Source organism: Adiantum capillus-veneris, chromosome 25 (assembly GCF_014529385.1).
Source record: "Adiantum capillus-veneris isolate H3 chromosome 25, ASM1452938v2, whole genome shotgun sequence".
Classification (NCBI taxonomy): Eukaryota; Viridiplantae; Streptophyta; class Polypodiopsida; order Polypodiales; family Pteridaceae; genus Adiantum; species Adiantum capillus-veneris.
Window position 1 is genome coordinate 46,198,167 of NC_140955.1, and position 18,593 is coordinate 46,216,759.

The 18,593-nt window shown below is 49.4% G+C and overlaps 1 protein-coding gene across 1 annotated transcript in view; it reads left to right on the forward strand.

The window, feature by feature from the left end:
* Nucleotides 1–18,593, forward strand: part of LOC147424817 (uncharacterized) — a 118,618-nt gene that overhangs the window by 47,604 nt on the left and 52,421 nt on the right. Inside the window, exon 2 of the mRNA XM_086499602.1 lies at nt 14,939–15,185. Coding sequence (XP_086355728.1) covers nt 14,939–15,185 — 247 coding nt within the window. The remainder of the gene's footprint in view (nt 1–14,938; nt 15,186–18,593) is intronic.

The following is an 18,593-nucleotide window of genomic DNA, read 5'->3' on the forward strand; positions in this document are numbered from 1 at the left end:
CAATGAAAAAATAGCATATATACAATGAGGCTAACTCAAGAGATGGGAGGAGGGAAGAGCCACACAGGTGGACAGTAGTGCCATGTGGGCACCCCCTGGACAATGGTGTAGAAAGGCCCAGGGCGCCAGAGCCGAAGGAAAGCCTCGCGGCGCTCCCGCTTCCGCATGCGGTCGGAGCTGCCTTGTAGTCCCTCAAGCTGTCCTCTGAGAGTATGGATCAGCTCTAGCCAAAAGTCACGAACAGTCTCTGCTGGTGGCAGAGGGCGAGCCTCAAAGATGCGGAAACAGCGGGCCCACCAGATGAACCAGAGAGCTAGGCCGCTGATGAGCTCCCAACACTCCTCTCTCTCACTGCACCACTCCTGTGGAGTAAGATCTGTAGCAGGCTGGAGTGTAGGTCACCCGCCCTGCATCACTATCATCCTGCTGGTGGAAGATAGCTCAAACTGAAGTGCCGGGCCCGTGGGGGTGGACCAACCGCTGCCCCCCAAGTGTACTGTCGAGCTGTGGAGAGGGAAGGCATCAGCCGAAGAACTCGTAGCCACACCTGCTGGGCCGAAGGACAGTCCCAAAGACAGTGACGCTGACTCTCCACCAACTGGTCACAGGCTGCACATGCGGCCGAGAGACCGCTATGCACAAGCCAGCTCCCTACTGCTGTGGCTCTGTGTGCAACGAGCCACTGGAACAAAGTGACGCGCCTCGGCTGTCTGGAGTCCCACAGCCTCTGCCAAAAAGCTCCCAAGAACTCTACTGTGAGGCCCTCCTCCTGCCAATGACGTGTTGCAGCGGGGCGGGCCTCTCTCTGTGCTGCAAGTATATGACGTCCAAGCCGAACAGTGTACTGAAAGAAGGGGACTCCTGGGCGGTCTGTAGAAGAGAAGGGGTCCCTCCATAGCCACTCACCAGGATCCCACTGTACTCGTGCCATTGGACAACACTCCCAAGCCCATAGCCTCGAGTGTCCTGTCTCAAGAGCTGCTGGGTCAGGGTCGATGACGCATGTCCTCCCACAGATGCCCACAACTCGGATCCTCTGGAAACAGCACTCTGCTACCTGCGGGGCCTCTACTGCAACTCACTGTAAACGTCCCCCACCCTGAAGCTCGAAGAACAGGGCTGGGACAGTCTCTGAGCAAGCCCTGATTGAAATGAGAACATCCAGTTGTGTCAAGGCTCCCATCCACCGGGGTGCTACTGGCTCGAGAGACGTGAGCCACTTAGCTGGAACTGACTTTGAGATGTCCTGACACATTCTCTTCACCCCTCTCATGCCCTGTAGCTGGATAGCCTGCACCTCCACTGACAAACCTGTGAATGCTAGCCAGTCACCTAGAGAGCGCGCTGGACCTGCTGCCATGGGACCCCAAGAAACATGAGGCCGACTCCCAACCAAGTGGCCTCTCTGAGTGCTAACCATGGGGTTCCAGACGAGGGGCTGTCGTAGGCGCTCCTCCGTGCACGTCGGCTGTCTCTGCTCTAGGCCACGCCGTAAGAGCTCCCAAGATCGAAGCAAACTCACAGCGAATCGGTCCTCCAGTCTCCTGCTCAAACCAACTCGGCGCAACTCTGTAAAGATCCATCTGGTCGAAGGTTGCCAAGGGCCTCCTGACTGAGGCACCCTGGCACGAAGCCTCTGCAGCAAGAAACCCTTCTAGGGCTCCTCGCCTGGAAGAAGTCCTCTGACGACGAACTTCCCAAGAAGAACTTTGCTCTGCTATGCTGGATCAATGATCCGAAGCCCTCCCTGAGAACAAGGAAGTGTGATGACCGACCAAGCCACCTCGGCTCGGGAAATCTGAGTGTCGCGACCTGACCAAAGGAAGTTCCTGATCAGCCTCTCAACCTGGCTGATACAAGAACTCGAGAAGATCCAACAAGAAGTGATGTATCACATAGTCGCCAACAACACCTGGTTGGCAACTACTACTCTGCCAGCCAGCGAAAGTCGTGCTGAGCTCCAATGTAACAGCTTTCTCCTGATGGACAGGAGAAGAGGAGCAATCTGCTGCTCGGGGGACAAGTCCAAACCAACCTGACAACCCAAGTACCGAACTGCAGTCCCTGGAGGAATCCACCTGAAACCCCCTCCTGGCATCCAATCTGGCACAGGAGCACTGCCAACCGAGAAAGCCATTGTCTTTCTCCAGTTGATCAATGCGCCCGATGCACAGCAGAAGGTCTCCAAAACCTGCTCACATCTGTGTAAATTGGCCTCTTGGCCCTCTAAGTACAAGGCTGAGTCGTTGGCAAACTCAGAGTCCAGAAGCTCATCTCCCCGTATAGGGAGTGCTAAGCCCCTCAGACCAACCTGCTGTGACACCAAAAATCTGCTCATCGCCTCCGCATAGAACAAAAAGAGAAAGGGGGCAAGAGGACAACCCTGTGTGACCGATCGTGTGAGCATGAAGCGCTCACCTCTACCTCCTGCGAAAAGCACTTGAGTGTGAGCTTGTCTGTACAAAGCTGACAACCCCTCTGATCGAAGCATCTGAGAAGCCCATCTTGCGTAGTGTGCCCTCTAGAAAGTCCCAGTCAACTCTGTCGTATGCCTTCTCAAAATCGAGAAGAAGAATCACAAGGTCCTCCCCACGGAGTCGTGCCAGGGCAGAAGCCTCCCAGAAAGTGAAGATGTTGTCAAGGATACTACGTTCCTTGACAAAACCTGTCTGAGTCCCATGTATAAGGCTCTCCAAAAGTGACTGAATCCTCAAACTCAGAGCCTTGGCAAGAATTTTGTAGGCTGAGTTGAGGATGGTGATGGGGCGCCACTGTCGAATCTCATCCAAGGAGCCACCCTCCTTTGGAATGAGGTAAATCAGGCCCTCACTCATGCTATCCGGCATCACTCCTGTGTGCAGAATGTACTGAAAGGCACTACAGAGATCTGGGCCAAGTAGGTCCGAGTACTCCAAGAAAAAACTCGGAGTCAGCCCATCCTCACCTGGACAGCTACCACGAGGGAGGGCCCTAAGAGCCGTGTGCAGCTGCTCGAGCTGAAGAGGTATCTCTAGCCTCTGGCGGATCTCCTCAGTCACAAGACAAGGCATCTGTACCCAAACCTGCTCCCTGCATGCATCCTGTCTCTCTGACTGGGGCTTAGCCGACAATAACTCACGGTAAAAGTCAGTAGCAACTGCACGCATATCCTCGGGCTCACAAACAACTGACCCATCGGGTCTCCTCAACTGATTGACCTTGGCATGCGAGTGCCGAGGTCCCACTGTCTCAAAAAAGGCACCTGTCACTGTGTCACCCACCTGAGTCCACTGAGATGCCTGTTGGTCAAAGGCAAACTCATGACGCCTCTCCTCTGTGCAAGCAAGCTCCTGTCGAGCCTGCTGTAACTGCTCCTCCAACCACGGACTGTCTGGATGTTGCTCCTTCATCCTCTGTAGTGAAGCAATGCGTGGTCTGAGACGCTGCTCCTCCTCTCTTGCTGCAGCCCGTCGAGCCAGAGACTCCTGGAGAAAACGTGGCTAAGCTGAGCTAGGCCTAAGGCCACTGTGTTTGCAGGTGGAGCCTGACTGGAGGAGCCCTCTGTGCAGAGAGCCTCTACCCTCTCTCTGAGTGCTGTGTCCAACAAGACCCGCTCTGGGATGCGAAGCATCGTGCTCCCACTCCTCTGCTTGTCTGCCACTGTGAGGATCATTGGTGCATGGTCCGAGAAGGATGTCCTTGCCAGGATGCCCACTGATCCCCCCAAGTCACTGAAGTGGTCACTAGTGTAGAAGCGATCTATGCGCGATAGATTCACTCCTCCCACTCTGCGGTCCGATCTAGAGAAGGCAAGACTCTCTGGAGGCCTCACAAAGCCAAAATGCTGCCATGTATCCGAGACCCTCAAAGTCATACACAACCTCTCCCAAGCTGCTAACTCGACTCCATGCACAGTAGCATGGCTGCCTCCGATCCTGTCAGAAGGGTCCTCCAACATGTTGATATCGCCTCCTACACACCAATGGTCAACCTGTGGCAAAGACTCAACAATCTATGACCAAAACTCTACACGAGCACTCGCCACATTGGGCACATAGATATTCAGGAAGCCCACAAGGCCACCCTGAACCTGCATAGTAATCCACTGAGCCTTGCCTGACACAATAATCCCTCTGCCCACAATGGCCTGCTGCAATGAGTCCGCAATAGTCATACATACCCCACCCTGGATGCCTCCAGGTTCAAAAGCAGCTGACCAAAAGGTATCATAGCGTCCACGCAAAATCTGACCACATCGCCGAATGCGGCTCTCAGAGAAATGGTGCTCCTGAAGCATAAGGAGATCAACCTCTCCTCCCACAAGGCAACGCTGAAGCTCCTGACGCAATCGGCCCCGTTGTCACTGAAGCTGGGGCCCACCTAGTCCCTGCACGTTCCACGAGATGATCCTCATGGGGAGTGAAAGAGAACAGATGCTGCCGCAGCAGCAAGACGGGCTATCTTCGAGGCTGGCTTGGATGGGGAGTAATCCGCATCCAAGCGTCCTCTAGATAGGCGAGACTGCAGTGAGTGCCTGGTCCAAGCCTAAGCAGAGCGAGCCGTGCGTAAAGCAACCTCCTCTGTCCAGGAGTCCTCATGAATGTATACATAGCAAGGCAAACACTGCGTATCAGCAAAAAAGTACACCACAATGTGCCTACATCTTGCTGAGTCTGGGGGTGTCACCGCAAACTTGGCCAGTGGCCACAAAGTCTGCAGCAAATGTGTAACGCCAAGTTCTCCCATGTGGTGAGAGAACTCGAGAACCTGTGTATGCAACCATCCCACCAACGAGTCGAGGGACCACTCTGTCTCGGTCCTACCAAATGAATGTATACATAGCAAGGCAAACACTGCGTATCAGCAAAAAAGTACACCACAATGTGCCTACATCTTGCTGAGTCTGGGGGTGTCACCGCAAACTTGGCCAATGGCGACAAAGTCTGCAGCAAATCTGTAACGCCAAGTTCTCCCATGTGGTGAGAGAACTCGAGAACCTGTGTATGCAACCATCCCACCAACGAGTTGAGGGACCACTCTGTCTCGGTCCTACCAAAGAGGGGGAAGGAACAAGAGGATCCCTATAGTCGGTCAAGAATATCATCGATCCTCGGAATTGAAAATCTGTTCTTGATGGTTATTTTATTGAGAGCTCTATAATCTATGCACATTCTCCAAGATCCTTCTTTCTTTAAAACCAACAACACCGGAGAGCAATAAGGTGAAGTAATCGGCTGGATAAGACTCTTTTCCAAGAGGTCTCTCACTCGGTTCATAATCTCTTCATTTTGGGCTCGGCTTACTCGGTAAGGTGGCTGGTTCGGTGGTGTGCTTCTAGGTATCAAATCAATGGTATGATCCTCAGGACAAGCTGGTGGCAACTCGTCTGGCAGCCCTCAGAAAAGAAATCAGCATGAGTGTGGAGAAAATCTTGGCGTTTTTATCAAGTTCAGACATATTTGTCCTATGTTCATCATTCAACTGTTTCAACATGTTGAAGTTCCCCCCCTACACACCAATGGTCAACCGGTGGCAAAGACTCAACAATCTGTGACCAAAACTCTGCACGAGCACTCGCCACATTGGGCGCATAGATGTTCAGGAAGCCCACGAGGCCACCTTGAACCTGCATAGTAATCCACTGAGCCCTGCCTGGCACAATAATCCCTCTGCCCACAATGGCCTGCTGCAATGAGTCCGCAATAGTCATACATACCCACCCTGGATGCCTCCAGGTCCAAAAGCAGCTGACCAAAAGGTATCATAGCGTCCACGCAAAACCTGACCACATCGCCGAATGCGGCTCTCAAACAAATGGCGCTCCTGAAGCATAAGGAGGTCAATCTCTCCTCCCACAAGGCAACGTTGAAGCTCCTGACGCAATCGGCCCCGCTGTCGCTGAAACTGGGGCCCACCTAGTCCCTGCACGTTCCACGAGACGATCCTCATGGGGAGCTAGAGAGAACATATGCTGCTGCAACAGCAAGACGGACTATCTTCCAGGCTGGCTTGGATGGGGAGTAATCCGCATCCGAGCGTCCTCTAGATAGGCGAGACTGCAGTGAGTGCCTGGTCCAAGCCCAAGCAGAGCGAGCCGTGCGTAAAGAACCTCCTCTGTCTAGGAGTCCTCATGAATGTATACATAGCAAGGCAAACACTGCGTATCAGCAAAAAAGTACACCACAATGTGCCTACATCTTGCTGAGTCTGGGGGTGTCACCGCAAACTTGGCCAGTGGCCACAAAGTCTGCAGCAAATCTGTACCGCCAAGTTCTCCCATGTGGTGAGAGAACTCGAGAACCTGTGTATGCAACCATCCCACCAACGAGTCGAGGGACCACTTTGTCTCGGTCCTACAAAATGAATGTATACATAGCAAGGCAAACACTTCGTATCAGCAAAAAAGTACACCACAATGTGCCTACATCTTGCTCAGTCTGGGGGTGTCACCGCAAACTTGGCCAGTGGCCACAAAGTCTGCATCAAATCTGTAACGCCAAGTTCTCCCATGTGGTGAGAGAACTCGAGGACCTGTGTATGCAACCATCCCACCAACGAGTTGAGGGACCACCTGTCTCGGTCCTACCAAAGAGGGGGAAGAAGAAACCAACTGCTGAGTCCAAGGCCTCTGTCCCCCTAGCGGCGAGGAACAGAGCGTGGACCTTGAAGCATGCTGCCTCGTGGTTTGCTGCGGAATCGCCGAGAAAGCGAGTCAACCCGTAATCGAAGAAATCCCAGCGGCGTCGGAGGTCAATGCTCGTCAGACCACGAGGGATAGCTGCAAGGGAAGATGTCTGAATCTGCAGAGGGGGCCGCAAGAAGGGCTGACCCTCTCTCGCTAGGCGACTCGTGGCAAAGGCGCTGCCAAGAGATCTCCTAGCCGCCGGCGAGGGACCAGTCTCCTGAGTCGACTGTGGTACTAAAGCAGGAGGAGGGGGAGAAGGAGCTTGGGGGGGGGCGGAGGAGAAGAGAAACGGGGTGGGGCGAAAGAGACAGGGGGGCGAGGTGGGGAGTGGGTGGGAGCAGAGGGCGGGGGAGGGGATGATGAGGAGGGGAAATCGGATGGTGGGGCAGCTGGCGAGGGTGAAGCGGAGGTGGAGGCTGGCGTAGGGGGCTCCTCGTGCTCAAGAGGACCAAAGCGGTTCCCCGTGGGAACCCACTGCTACTGAGTAGGCACCTGAGGGCCACTCTGGGTGCCAGGCTGTCGTTGTGGCCCTTGGCGTCGACGGCCACGGGTCTGCTGCCACCCCTCCTCCGCTAGAGCCCCAGGCTCGGAGTGTGGCACTGAATGTGTGCGCTGTGTCGCTGGCTGTGGTTGCGGCCCAGCCTTGGCAGGCTGGGGCTGAGGCTGAGATGCGGGTCGAGGTCTCCTCCGTGGACAGGCCTTTGCTAGGTGGCCCATCTGTTTGCAAATGAAGCACTGGTTCGGGAGACCCGAGTACTCCACACTCTGTCGAAACCACCCCCCCGCTCACCCGAGGCAGAAGGATGACCTTCGGGAGGGTGTGGGTATCTCTGACCAAAACTCGAACTGAAGGGGTGCCAGCCGCCTTGGCAGCCACAGATGCTACCGTACGAGGTGTCTCCAGGACAGTCCCGATGGCGGAGCCAATCCTGGAGAGAAGTGGAAGGTACTCCCTTCGTAAACCCTAAAAGCAGACTGAGATGGGGATGTCTGCCTCCTCTACTGGCACATCCGAAGTCGGGTCAAAACCATGTCGCCACTGTCGAAAGTGGGCGCGTGATGCTCGGATGGCCAGTGGACTCATAGCTATGACGTTGGAGGCCATCTCGGAAGTCTCGAACTCAATCTGGTAGTACCCCCGTCCGAGAATCTGGACATCCAAGATCTTGCCCACCTCTGCGAGAAGGCGGGCCTGGAGAAGGTCTCGCAGCTCTCCTCTGCTAGGACGGGTGCCGAGAACCTTGCAGATGACAGAAGTCGCCTGCAAGCGTTTTACCTCTGCGGCAAGGCTAGCTTGCTCTGTCGGCGAAAGAGCAAGTCGAATGGTGGGCTCAGCAGGGTCGGGCGAGGGGGCTTCAGGCGAGTCCCTCTGTGGCGGAGCTGGAGCCTCCATTTGTGTGTACTACTGAGTCGAAGAAGCGGGTGGTGAAGAAAATCTACAACCGAGTACGCAAAGCAGTTGTCCGAAGAAGAAGTGATGCAGAGCCAGGTGCAGAAGACCTTCGGGAGCGATGAGGATAGGGGGGGGGATGGGGGGACCGATAAAGCGGCGAGCGAAAGTTTAAAAAAGGCTGCGGGGGGGGGGGGGGGGGGGGGGGGGGGGGGGGGGGGAGGGAGAAGCGGCCAGGGAATGGGGGGCAGCGGATGGGCTAGGGGGCAGCTAGGGGGGAGGGCAGCGGGCAGCAGAGGGCAAGGGTGGCAGGCAGGGCTGGGCGAGGGAGGCAGCGCGAGGGCGATGGAGGCAGCGCGAGGGCGCGGGGGCTGGAGGTAGCGCGGGGGGCACCGCGGGGGTTGGGGCAGGGCGAGGGGGCGAGGGGGGGGGGGGGGGGGGGGGGGGGGGGGGGGGGGCAGCAGCAGCGAGCCGGGCTTTTTAAGAAGATACATCGTGGTTCTAGATTTATTGAAGTCTTTTATCTCTGATTAGAAGACTCAATGGGAAAAGTACTTACCTTTGGTGGAATTTGCCTACAATAACACGATACACTCTTCGATGGGGAAGGCGCCATTTGAGATTGTTGAAGGTGCTGCGAAGGTTCCACCCTTTTTAAGCACGAAAGATAAGATCTTTGAAGCGGATGAATATACGCGAGATTTAGATACAGCTTTTGCCAAGGTCCGCGAGACTGTGCAGAAGTCTCAAGAATGACAGAAAAAGGCAGCGGATCGCCATCGTCGCGATTTGAAATTGAAGGAGGATGATTGGGTGCTCTTACGTTTTGAGAAGGCACGCCTAAGAAAGAAAAAAGGGAAGGAGAGGCTTTTTCCAAAGCTTAGTATGCGATACTATGGACCTTTCCAGATCACTGAAAAGATAAATGATGTCTCCTTCCGATTGAAACTGCCAGATACTTGGAGGATTCACAATGCATTCCATGTGAGTCTCTTGAAACCTTTTAGAGGGGATGTGCCTGATGATGGGGAGCCCGATGAGCAACCCGAAGTGGAAAACGAGGAGATCCTTGTTCCTGAACAGATTTTGGCACATAAGGATACAAAGAATAAAGGTAAAGTTCGAAGGCGGTTCTTGGTTAAGTTCAAGAACTATCCTGCATTGGATGCGAAGTGGATGGAGGAGGAGGACCTAGCAGGTACTCCACAGATTGTGAAAGTTTACCTCGATGCTTTTGGTTTAGCATAGTCTACTCCAAACAGAACCCAGAATTCAGCTTGGCCGGAGATCTAGTGCAGTGGGATGCACAAGAGGGGAGTCACTCCACTCTTTGTCAACAGATGCCTTGATTTAGATACTAGAGTCACTGATGTCTCTTTGAGCTTCAGGGATACTGAAAGCTGACAGTATTCTGCTGTATGACTTTATGAAATGGAATTCCTGATTATGATACTGATTTGTTCTTGACTTCTTTTAAGTGCAGGAACTGATAGACGAAATGACTGCAGCATTTTGGTCTGATTGATCTCGAATAGACATGGTTGCAATAGGGGTTAGTGAATCGGACATTGATGAGGTCCCGATTGGACCTAGATGCGATTGCTAGCTACATTGCTGATAAATCATGGTCTAAGATCCGAATGAATGATTGTCATGTGATGTCTTGTGATGTCTAGTGATGTCTTGTGATGTTGTGTGATGTGACTGTCGATTTGGTACATGTGCTAGATGTGTGTTCCTAGTACGTAGGTACTAGCAGTTAGTGACTGCTGAGACGGTTTATTGCTTTTGTCGGTTTTGCAGGCGTAATCGCGGTCGATTACAATGCTTTCAAGAGGGGGGTATGTCACAAAGTGATGACGTGGCTACCGACATGAGAAACCCTAATTTTTGCCAGAAACCCTAATTTTGTAGAAAGCCTAATTTCTAGAAACCCTAACTGCTGGCTGAAACCCTAAAATGGTTGGTAACCCTTAAAGCAGGCAGCCATGCCACGTGGTAGCAGTATACGGATTTCCGAAAATCACGGAGGTGGAAAAAAAAGCACCTAGCGACGTAATTGCTGCCAGCTTTTGGCTACGCAAGGGAAATAGAGAGAGAGAGAATTTGCTTTATTTTGCTCTCTTGAGAGAGAGAGAGATTGCTTTTGAACTGGAAGCTTTTTGGGGCTCTGCTTTTGGGCATCCCTTGTAATCTTTATATTCGCGGTGAGGGCCTCACTTCTCAGGGGCATCTGGACGCAGAGTCTGGGAGTGAAACCCTAACCACTCTTTGTACTTTGACATTGATTTTAATACATAAAGAAATACCGAGAGAGGCGCTAGTCTTTGGGGTCAATATCTCTAGGCACAGAACTCCGCCGGGCCATTGCAAATATATTGTGATTTGTGAATTGTTTTGAAGTGGTTATTTGGTGCTGTCAGTGTGTCACGATTGATTCTTGACTTGGAGTGTCCAAGTTTGTTACACAGAGTGACTGGTGCTTTCTTTGAGGCAGTGCGACCTCGGCATACGCATGCCAAGGTCAATCAGTTGAGGAGGCCCGACGGGTCAGTTGCTTCTGAGCGAGAGGACATGCGTGCAACTGCTACTGGCTTTAACATGAGTTACTGTCTGCAGAGCCTCAGTCAGAGCGTCAGGATGCATGCAGAGTGTGGGCACAGATGCCTTGTCTTGTGACCGAGGAGATGCATTAGAGGGCTTGAGCTGCCACTTCAGCTTGAGGAGTTGCACACGGCTCTTAGTGCACTCCCCCATGGTAGCTGTCCAGGTGAGGATGGCTTGACTCCGAGTTTTTTCTTGGAGTACTAGGACTTGCTTGGCCCAGATCTCTGTAGTGCTTTTCAATACATCTTGCACACAGGAGAGATGCTTGACAGCATGAGTGAGGGCCTGATCTACCTCATTCTCAAGGAGGGTGGCTCCTTGGATGAGATTCGACAGTGGCGCCCCATCACCATCCTCAACTCAGTCTACAAAATTCTTGTCAAGGCTCTTAGTTTGAGGATTCAACCACTTCTAGAGAGCCTTATACATGGGACTCAGATAGGTTTTGTCAAGGAGCGTAGTATCCTTGACAACATCTTTACTTTTTGGGAGGCTTCTGCTCTAGCGCGGCTCCGTGGTGAGGATCTGGTGATTCTTCTTCTCGATTTTGAGAAGGCCTACGACAGAGTTGACTGGGACTTTTTGGAGGGCACTCTACGCAGGATGAGCTTCTAAGATGCTTGGATCAGAGGGGTGTCAGGTGTGTACAGACGGGTACACAGTCAGGTGCTTTTGTCAGGAGGTAGAGGTGATCGTTTCATGCTCACACGTTTGGTCAGACAGGGCTGCCCTCTTGCCCCCTTTCTCTTTCTATTCTATGTTGAGGCAATGAAGAGGTTTTTGGTGCCGCATTAGGTTGGTTTACCGGGCTTAGCACTTCCTATTCGGGGGGATGAGCTGCTGGACGCTGAGTTTGCAGACGAGTGAGCCTTGTACTTGGATGGCCAGGAGGCTAACCTTCACAGGTGTGAGCAGTCTCTAGAGCTCTTCTGTTGTGCATCTGGAGCACTGATCCACTGGAGAAAGACAGTGGCTTTCTCGGTTGGTAGTGCTCCTATGCCTGATTGGATGCCACGTGAGGATTTTAGGTGGATTCCCCAAAGGACTGCAGTTCGGTACTTGGGCTGTCAACACTTGTTGGTTGGTAGTCGGCCTCATGTTTCTTGGGGTCCCATGGCAACAGGTCCAGCACGCTCTTTAGGTGACTGGCTACAGTTTTCAGGCTTGTCAGAGGGGTGTAGAGCATGTGCCAAGACATCTCAGAGGCAGTACCAATTGAGTGGCTCATGCCTCTCGAGACAGCAGCGCCCAGATGAATGGGAGCCTTCACGCGACTGGAGGTTCTCATCTCAGTTCGGGCTTGCTCAGAGATTGTACCCTCCCTGTTTTTCGAGGTACAGGCTGAGGTACGCTTACGCAGAGTTGCAGTAGAGGCCCTGCAAGTGGCAGAGTGCTGTTTTCAGAGGATCCGAGTGGTGGGCATCTGTGGGAGGACTTGTGTCATCGATCCTGACCCAGCAGCTCTTGAGATTGGACACTGGAGACTGTGGGCTTGGGAGAACTGTCCACTGGCACGAGTACAGTGGGATCCTGGAGAGTGGCTTTGGAGGGATCCTTTCTCCTTTGCAGACCACCCGGGTGTCCCTTTCTTTCAGTACACTGTTCGACTGGGACGTCACATACTGGCAGCACAGAGAGAGGCTCGCCCTACGACAACACCTCATTGGCAGGAGGAAGGTCTCACAGTTGAGTTCTTGGCAGCTTTTTGGGAGATGTCGTGGGACTCCAGATAGCTGAGGCGAGTCACTTTGTTCCAGTGGCTGGTCACACACAGAACTACACCAGTTGGGAGCTGGCTTGTACATTGTGGTCTCTTGGCCGCATGTGCAGCTTGTGACCATCTTGTGGAGAGTCAGCGCCACTGTCTTTGGGACTGTCCTTTGGCATAGTAGGTGTGGCTGCGTGTTCTTTGGCTGATGCCTGCTCTTTCCACGGCTCGACAGTACACCTAGGGGGCAGCTGCTTGGTCCAGTCTCACGGGCTCGGCACTTGAGTTTGAGCTATCTTTCACCAGCTGGATGATAGTGATGCAAGGGGGGCGACCTACACTCCAACCTGCCAAAGAACTTACTCCACAGGAGTGGTGCAGTGAGAGAGAGGAGTGCTGGGAGCTCATCAGTGGCCTGACACTCTGGTTCATCTGGCGGGCCCGTTGCTTCCGCATCTCTGAGGCTCGCCCTGTACCACCAGCAGAGACTGTTTGCGATCTTTGGCTAGAGCTGATCCATACTCTCAGAGGACCGCTCAAGAGACTCCAGGGAAGCTCCGACCGCATGCGGGAGCGCCGAGAGGCTTTCCTTCGACTCTGGCGTCGTGGGCCTTTTTTCACCATGGTCCAGGGTGTAATCAGATGGCACTACCGTCCACCTGTGTGGCTTTTCCCTTCTTCTATTTCCTGATTTAGCCTCATTGTACATATGCTTTTTTTTCATTGGGAGAGTCTCCCCGTCATGATTGTTGTAGCACTCTCTTGAAGAGGTGGTTGTAGCCCTATGGGCACTTTCATTAACTAATAGAAGGATCTTTTTCTCGGGACAAAAAAAGTATGTTACATCAAGCCACTGAAGAACGGAGCCAACCTTCAGATCCCTGCTGAGGGGCTTAAACCCTAAAGAGAAGCAACAGAAGAAGTAAAAGTTCCACCAACTTTTGGGACCTCTTCCGATGGGGCCCAGAGGACAAGGCATTAAAACAAAGCTGGACCCACACACACGAAAAAAGAATAGCGTAAAAGCTGATGACGTGGCAGCCAATACAAGATCTCCGGATTTCGTGCTGATTGATGACATGGCAACCTGTACAGATTTTCGCTTTTTGTGCTTGCTTGCTGACGTGGCAGCATGTACGGATTTCTGTGATTTATGCTGGCAGCTTTTTAGCACCTGCTTTTGGACCAAATGGTTTTGAGTTTACTGCTTTTCATGTAACTGCTTTTGAGGCCAAGGCCTTTAAATATGTGCAAAGGGCTCATTCTCTGGCACACCTCGGTGAGAAAGGTGCAGAGCACGAGTATCGGCATTGTACTGAGTTCAAGTAATATAAAGAATGATTGAAAGGCGCGCCAAGGTGTGGGGCCAGTACACTTTGGGGGGAATTCCACCACTCCGTGTCGCGTGTGCTCTCTCTCTCTTTCAGTTCAGTTGTTATTGAAGTGCTAAAAGTGTGTTCAATCTGTTCTTTTCTATTGGCACGTGGTGCCCGTCTTGTGATAGATTCTAGTGCATCAAGATTTCTATGTGGATGAGATGACTGGATACTCTTGTGAGTGCATCAAGAGTTCCGGAAGGATGAGATGGATGTGTCCCTGATTTTAAACACAGTGTTTGCCTTTCTTTATCTCCTTCCGCAATTTGTAAGTTTGGATCTTTCTGAATGGTCATTCAGTAGTCCAGCTTAGGGCCCTCTCTTCGTTCAGCAAATGGGACATTGAAGACTATGCGAATTATCATGTTGGAGGCTTAATCTTCAGCATCTATTCAACTGCTCATTCCAATTTAGCACTCTGATTTTGATGTTTCTGTTTCTGCCTTTATCATGGCTGAGTATGCCCATCACCTCCAGAGGGTGATAGAAACTCAGCTCGTTGGTTTTGTAGAGTACGTTCAAAGCATGAATGACCTCTATATAAACCTGCACCTACTCTTGGGCATTGACGACGTGAGTAGGGATGTCATAGCTGTTGTCCAAGCTATGCATGATAAAGGTGATAATCTTATTCTTCCTGTTTGGACAAGCAGTGAAGTTGAGATCACATATTGTCAAGTTTGGTTCTTTGCTCTTTGTAGATTTGTAGTAGTATTCATTTTTGGATTTCATATTTAGCTTACCTGAGGACTTAAGAATGTGTTCCGTTATAGGTTGTTGTGTGAAGTTTGATTTCTAGGATTAAGTTTTTAAGATGTCTTATCCTTTTTTTGCTTAAAGTTGAGTACTTGTTTTAAGCCAAGTAAGTTGCGTCAACTTATTTTACACATGCCTTTTCTGAAAACATTTTTAAGTTAATAATGTTTTGTTTTATCTAGTTTTGTTTCGAAGCAATCAAAGTGATTTAGTTAGTTAGTTTGTTTGTTTTTGTTTTTCTTTTCTTTTCGTGTGTCCCTTGCTTTTATAGTTTTATGAGTGCTTTATTCCCTCTTATAATTCGTGAGTTCAGACTATTCTGAACTTATGAAGGTATATAGGTATATATAGAAAATGAAGTAGTTTCTACATGCAATGTTTGAGTTTCAGGCTGGTTTGGAGCATGTCTTTTGATAATGGTGAATTTATTTTCACAGGGTATTGTTCGGTATCGAACGGCACAGCATCCCGAGGAGATTCCATGGAATGTGAAAAAATTGATGAAAGCAGCAGCCATAGGCTTGTTCATAGCCGGTCCCACAGCACATTTCTGGTACAATTTTGCATCAAAAGTTATTCCAGCACGAACTTTCATGGGTACTTTCAAAAAGATGGCATTGGAGCAGCTGATTCTTGCACCAATATCGGCAGCGACTGTCTTAGCATTTTCTGTTTTTGTGCAAGGTACATGTATTTATGATCAATTACCCAATAAAGCGTCAATTTTAAGAATGAAGGCCTTAATTGAGGATTTTCTCTAGTATGATGTTCTAGATGGTTTGTAAGCTTGCATATCTTGCTGGTGAAAGGAGGAGAAGAGGATGAGAAATACAACGCACGTGGAGCAAGCTGCTCTCCTAATAACTTTCCTAGCATAGAGAATTATTGCCATTTTGTATGTGTTGATGAATGCGTGCGTAGGAATGTTGTATTATTTAACATATAAACTAAACCCCCCCCCCTCCCGCGTCACAAAGTCACAAAGTGATGATGTGGCATAGCCTAAAGGACAAAGCCTTGACAAAGGGGTGTCTGAAACACTCTAGAAGAAGCAGAGGAAGTTTAACCAACTTGCAGATTATGGCCGAGTGGCCCATGAAGGGGTTTTGAGTGAATGAGCAGGTGGAGTGCGAGACGGAATCGTGAGCAGTAGAGAAGAGTCGGGGGAAGTAACGCAAAGATATTGAGTGTACCAGATCGATAGCACAAAGAATAAGTTCTCTCACAAAGGGTGCAATTATATCTTTTAGCCGTGCCATTTGATGCAAGATTGTAAGGGATTGGCAATTTTCTCTCAATGCCGTGCATCTCACAAAATTTATTGAACTTGTTAGAGACATACTCTCCCCATTATCCATCCTTATGGCTTTTAACTTAAGCCCTTTCTGTGTGGTAACAAAAGCATGAAACCTTTTGAAACACTTCCCTTTTGCTCTTCAATATATACACCCATGACTTTCTACTGAAATCATCACAAAGTATTGCGCACCCCCCATATGAATTAACATGCATGGTGCACACATCAGAGTTTGCTAAATCAAGAGCAATGGACTTCTTAACGACACCAGAGTAATAAGGAAACTTGACATGTTTTCTATATATGCAATCATTACAAAAGTCAAGACGAGGGCCTTTTACATTAAATCTCCTTAAAGAGGAGAGAACTTAAAGGCCTTTCTAGCTCCTATGGCCAAGTCTTTTGTGCCAAAGTTCCATTTGAGAGTGAACTTCAGCCACAACCAAGAACTTGCCAGGCAATGCTTTACAAAGTAAATAATACAAAGTCCCCCTTTTGATGCCTCTAAAATCAGCATAGAACTTTTATGAACCTTCCAAGATCCACCATCAAAGGTAGTAAAATACCCTCTTGCATCAAGCTACCCAATAGACAATAGACTTTTCTTTATGCCAGGTACATATTTGACATCATGTAACATCATGTAAGACCAACTCTTGACCGTTTTCAAGGGCCAAGTGAATAGTGCCTGCACCTTCTATTTTGCATGCATAATTGTTGCCCAAATGAATTTTGCCTAGGCAACCTGCCATGTATGTAGAAAAGGACTTTAGAGAGGGAGTAACATGAAAAGAAACACTACTGTCCACTATCCATGATTGGGACAACATGGGTTGAAAGTAAGGCATCAATCGCCTCCCTTTTGGCGATGTGCATATCATTACTTGCTGCCATAATATCTCCATCAATGCATGGAACTGCAACAAATATTTCTTCAGTGTCAGAAAGCTCTTCAATGATCACACAAGATGCAACTTCTTTTGAGGAAGAGCTGTCATCTTCTTTCTTATCATCTTTCTTTTTCTTTCCCTGCTGTTTCTTTCTTTCTTTTTGCTTTCTGTAGCACCTGCACTTGGGCTTCTTAGGCCCTTTGGGACCACACTGATAGCAAGTAACATCTTGCTGCTTGCCCTTGCTTTACTTCTACTCTTATCTCTATTTGCAACCAGTGTGACATGAAACATTTCGTGGTTTCGGTTGTTTCGGGGTTTCGAGGTTTTGAAACGTTTCGTTTCATAGCGTCAAAAACATGAAACAGGTTTCATAAACGACATTAAATTATATATTAATAAAATATGATAAATATGTATACAATGTAGCACACATGACTCTAGACTTTAATGTCCGAGAGAGAGAGAGAGAGAGAGAGAGAGAGAGAGAGAGAGAGGGAGAGAGAGAGAGAGAGAGAGAGAGAGAGAGAGAGAGAGAGAGAGAGAGAGAGAGAGAGAGAGAGAGAGAGAGAGAGAGAGACGTGCTCACTGCTTAGAAGCGACTTCAAGCGAGCACGGTCAAAGAGATGTTCAGTATTGATGAAAGTTAAAACACAGCCACTAGTTTCATGAATCATAATTGATGCATCATTGATTCATTTAGCAAAATACTTCTATTGAACAAAGTTCAAACTTAATTCAATGTCACAAACCATGAGTTTTAGGGACCGCAATCATCTGTTAACTGGAGCTAGACCTCAAAAAAATGGAAAAAAAGGCCCAATTTTAAACGTTTCATAAAAAATGCTTGTCCGTTTCATGCGTTTCGGCAAAACGTTTCATAGGTTTCGGGGTTTCATCTGCATGAAACGCGTTTTTATGTCCATTGTTTGCAACATTATCCCTCTTCTTTGACCTGTCTCGAACATGATAGGTTGAACCATTGCTTTCTCCATTGGACTTTCTTCTGATCTCCTCATTGAGGATAGATCCCCTAACACCATCAAAGGTTAAAGCAGGGTTGTTGCTAAGTGAAGCAACCAAGGCAGCCTCTTAACTGTTAAACAAACTCAATAACAAGAAAGTAGCCTTCAGTTTATGACTGCAAACCAAAGTCGTGCAATTGACTCAAAATCCCTGTGAAAGCACTCAATGCACAGATGCTGGCTTAGACTTATCCAACTCCATGTTCACAAGCTTGTGCATGAGATGCGCTTGGTTCACTCAAGTTGTATTTTCATCAGTATCTGTTAACTTTTTCCATATAGCATAAGCAATAGCAATACGCTTAAAGTCTTTAAGTACATCATCAGACACAACCATTTTAATGTAGCCTTCTTGTTGAGTCTAGCCCAATCCTCATTTGTCAGCTGTAGGCTTAGTTTCCAAGAGAGCATCATCACAGTCCTTGAGAAACAAAATGCCTTGCATCTTGTCTTTCCACAAAAATCAAAGCCAGTGCCATCTAACCTCTTGATTTGAAGAAGGGATTTAGTGTCACTACTACTAGAAGCATTGGTGGCCATTCTTCAGCAATACACAAAGAAATGCTGCAATTTATAACAACAAACGATAAGCTGATTATTCAATCAAACTCAACCCAAAATATTAGCAAAGAAGAGCAAGATTTAGAGTCACTGTGTTACTTACAGTGACCAAATATATTCGCAGCAGTAGAAAGGATGCTCCAAAGATACGTCTGTATCCTAGATCTGCAAATGATCTTCAAGATTGTTGCAACATGAATAATTAGGAATACATCAACTCAATGGGAACTGCCCAACATGCATACTGCATACATATGTGACCAAAATAATTCTGATATATAGAACTCCGAAGATTCTCTGCAATTTCTCAAAAAACTCA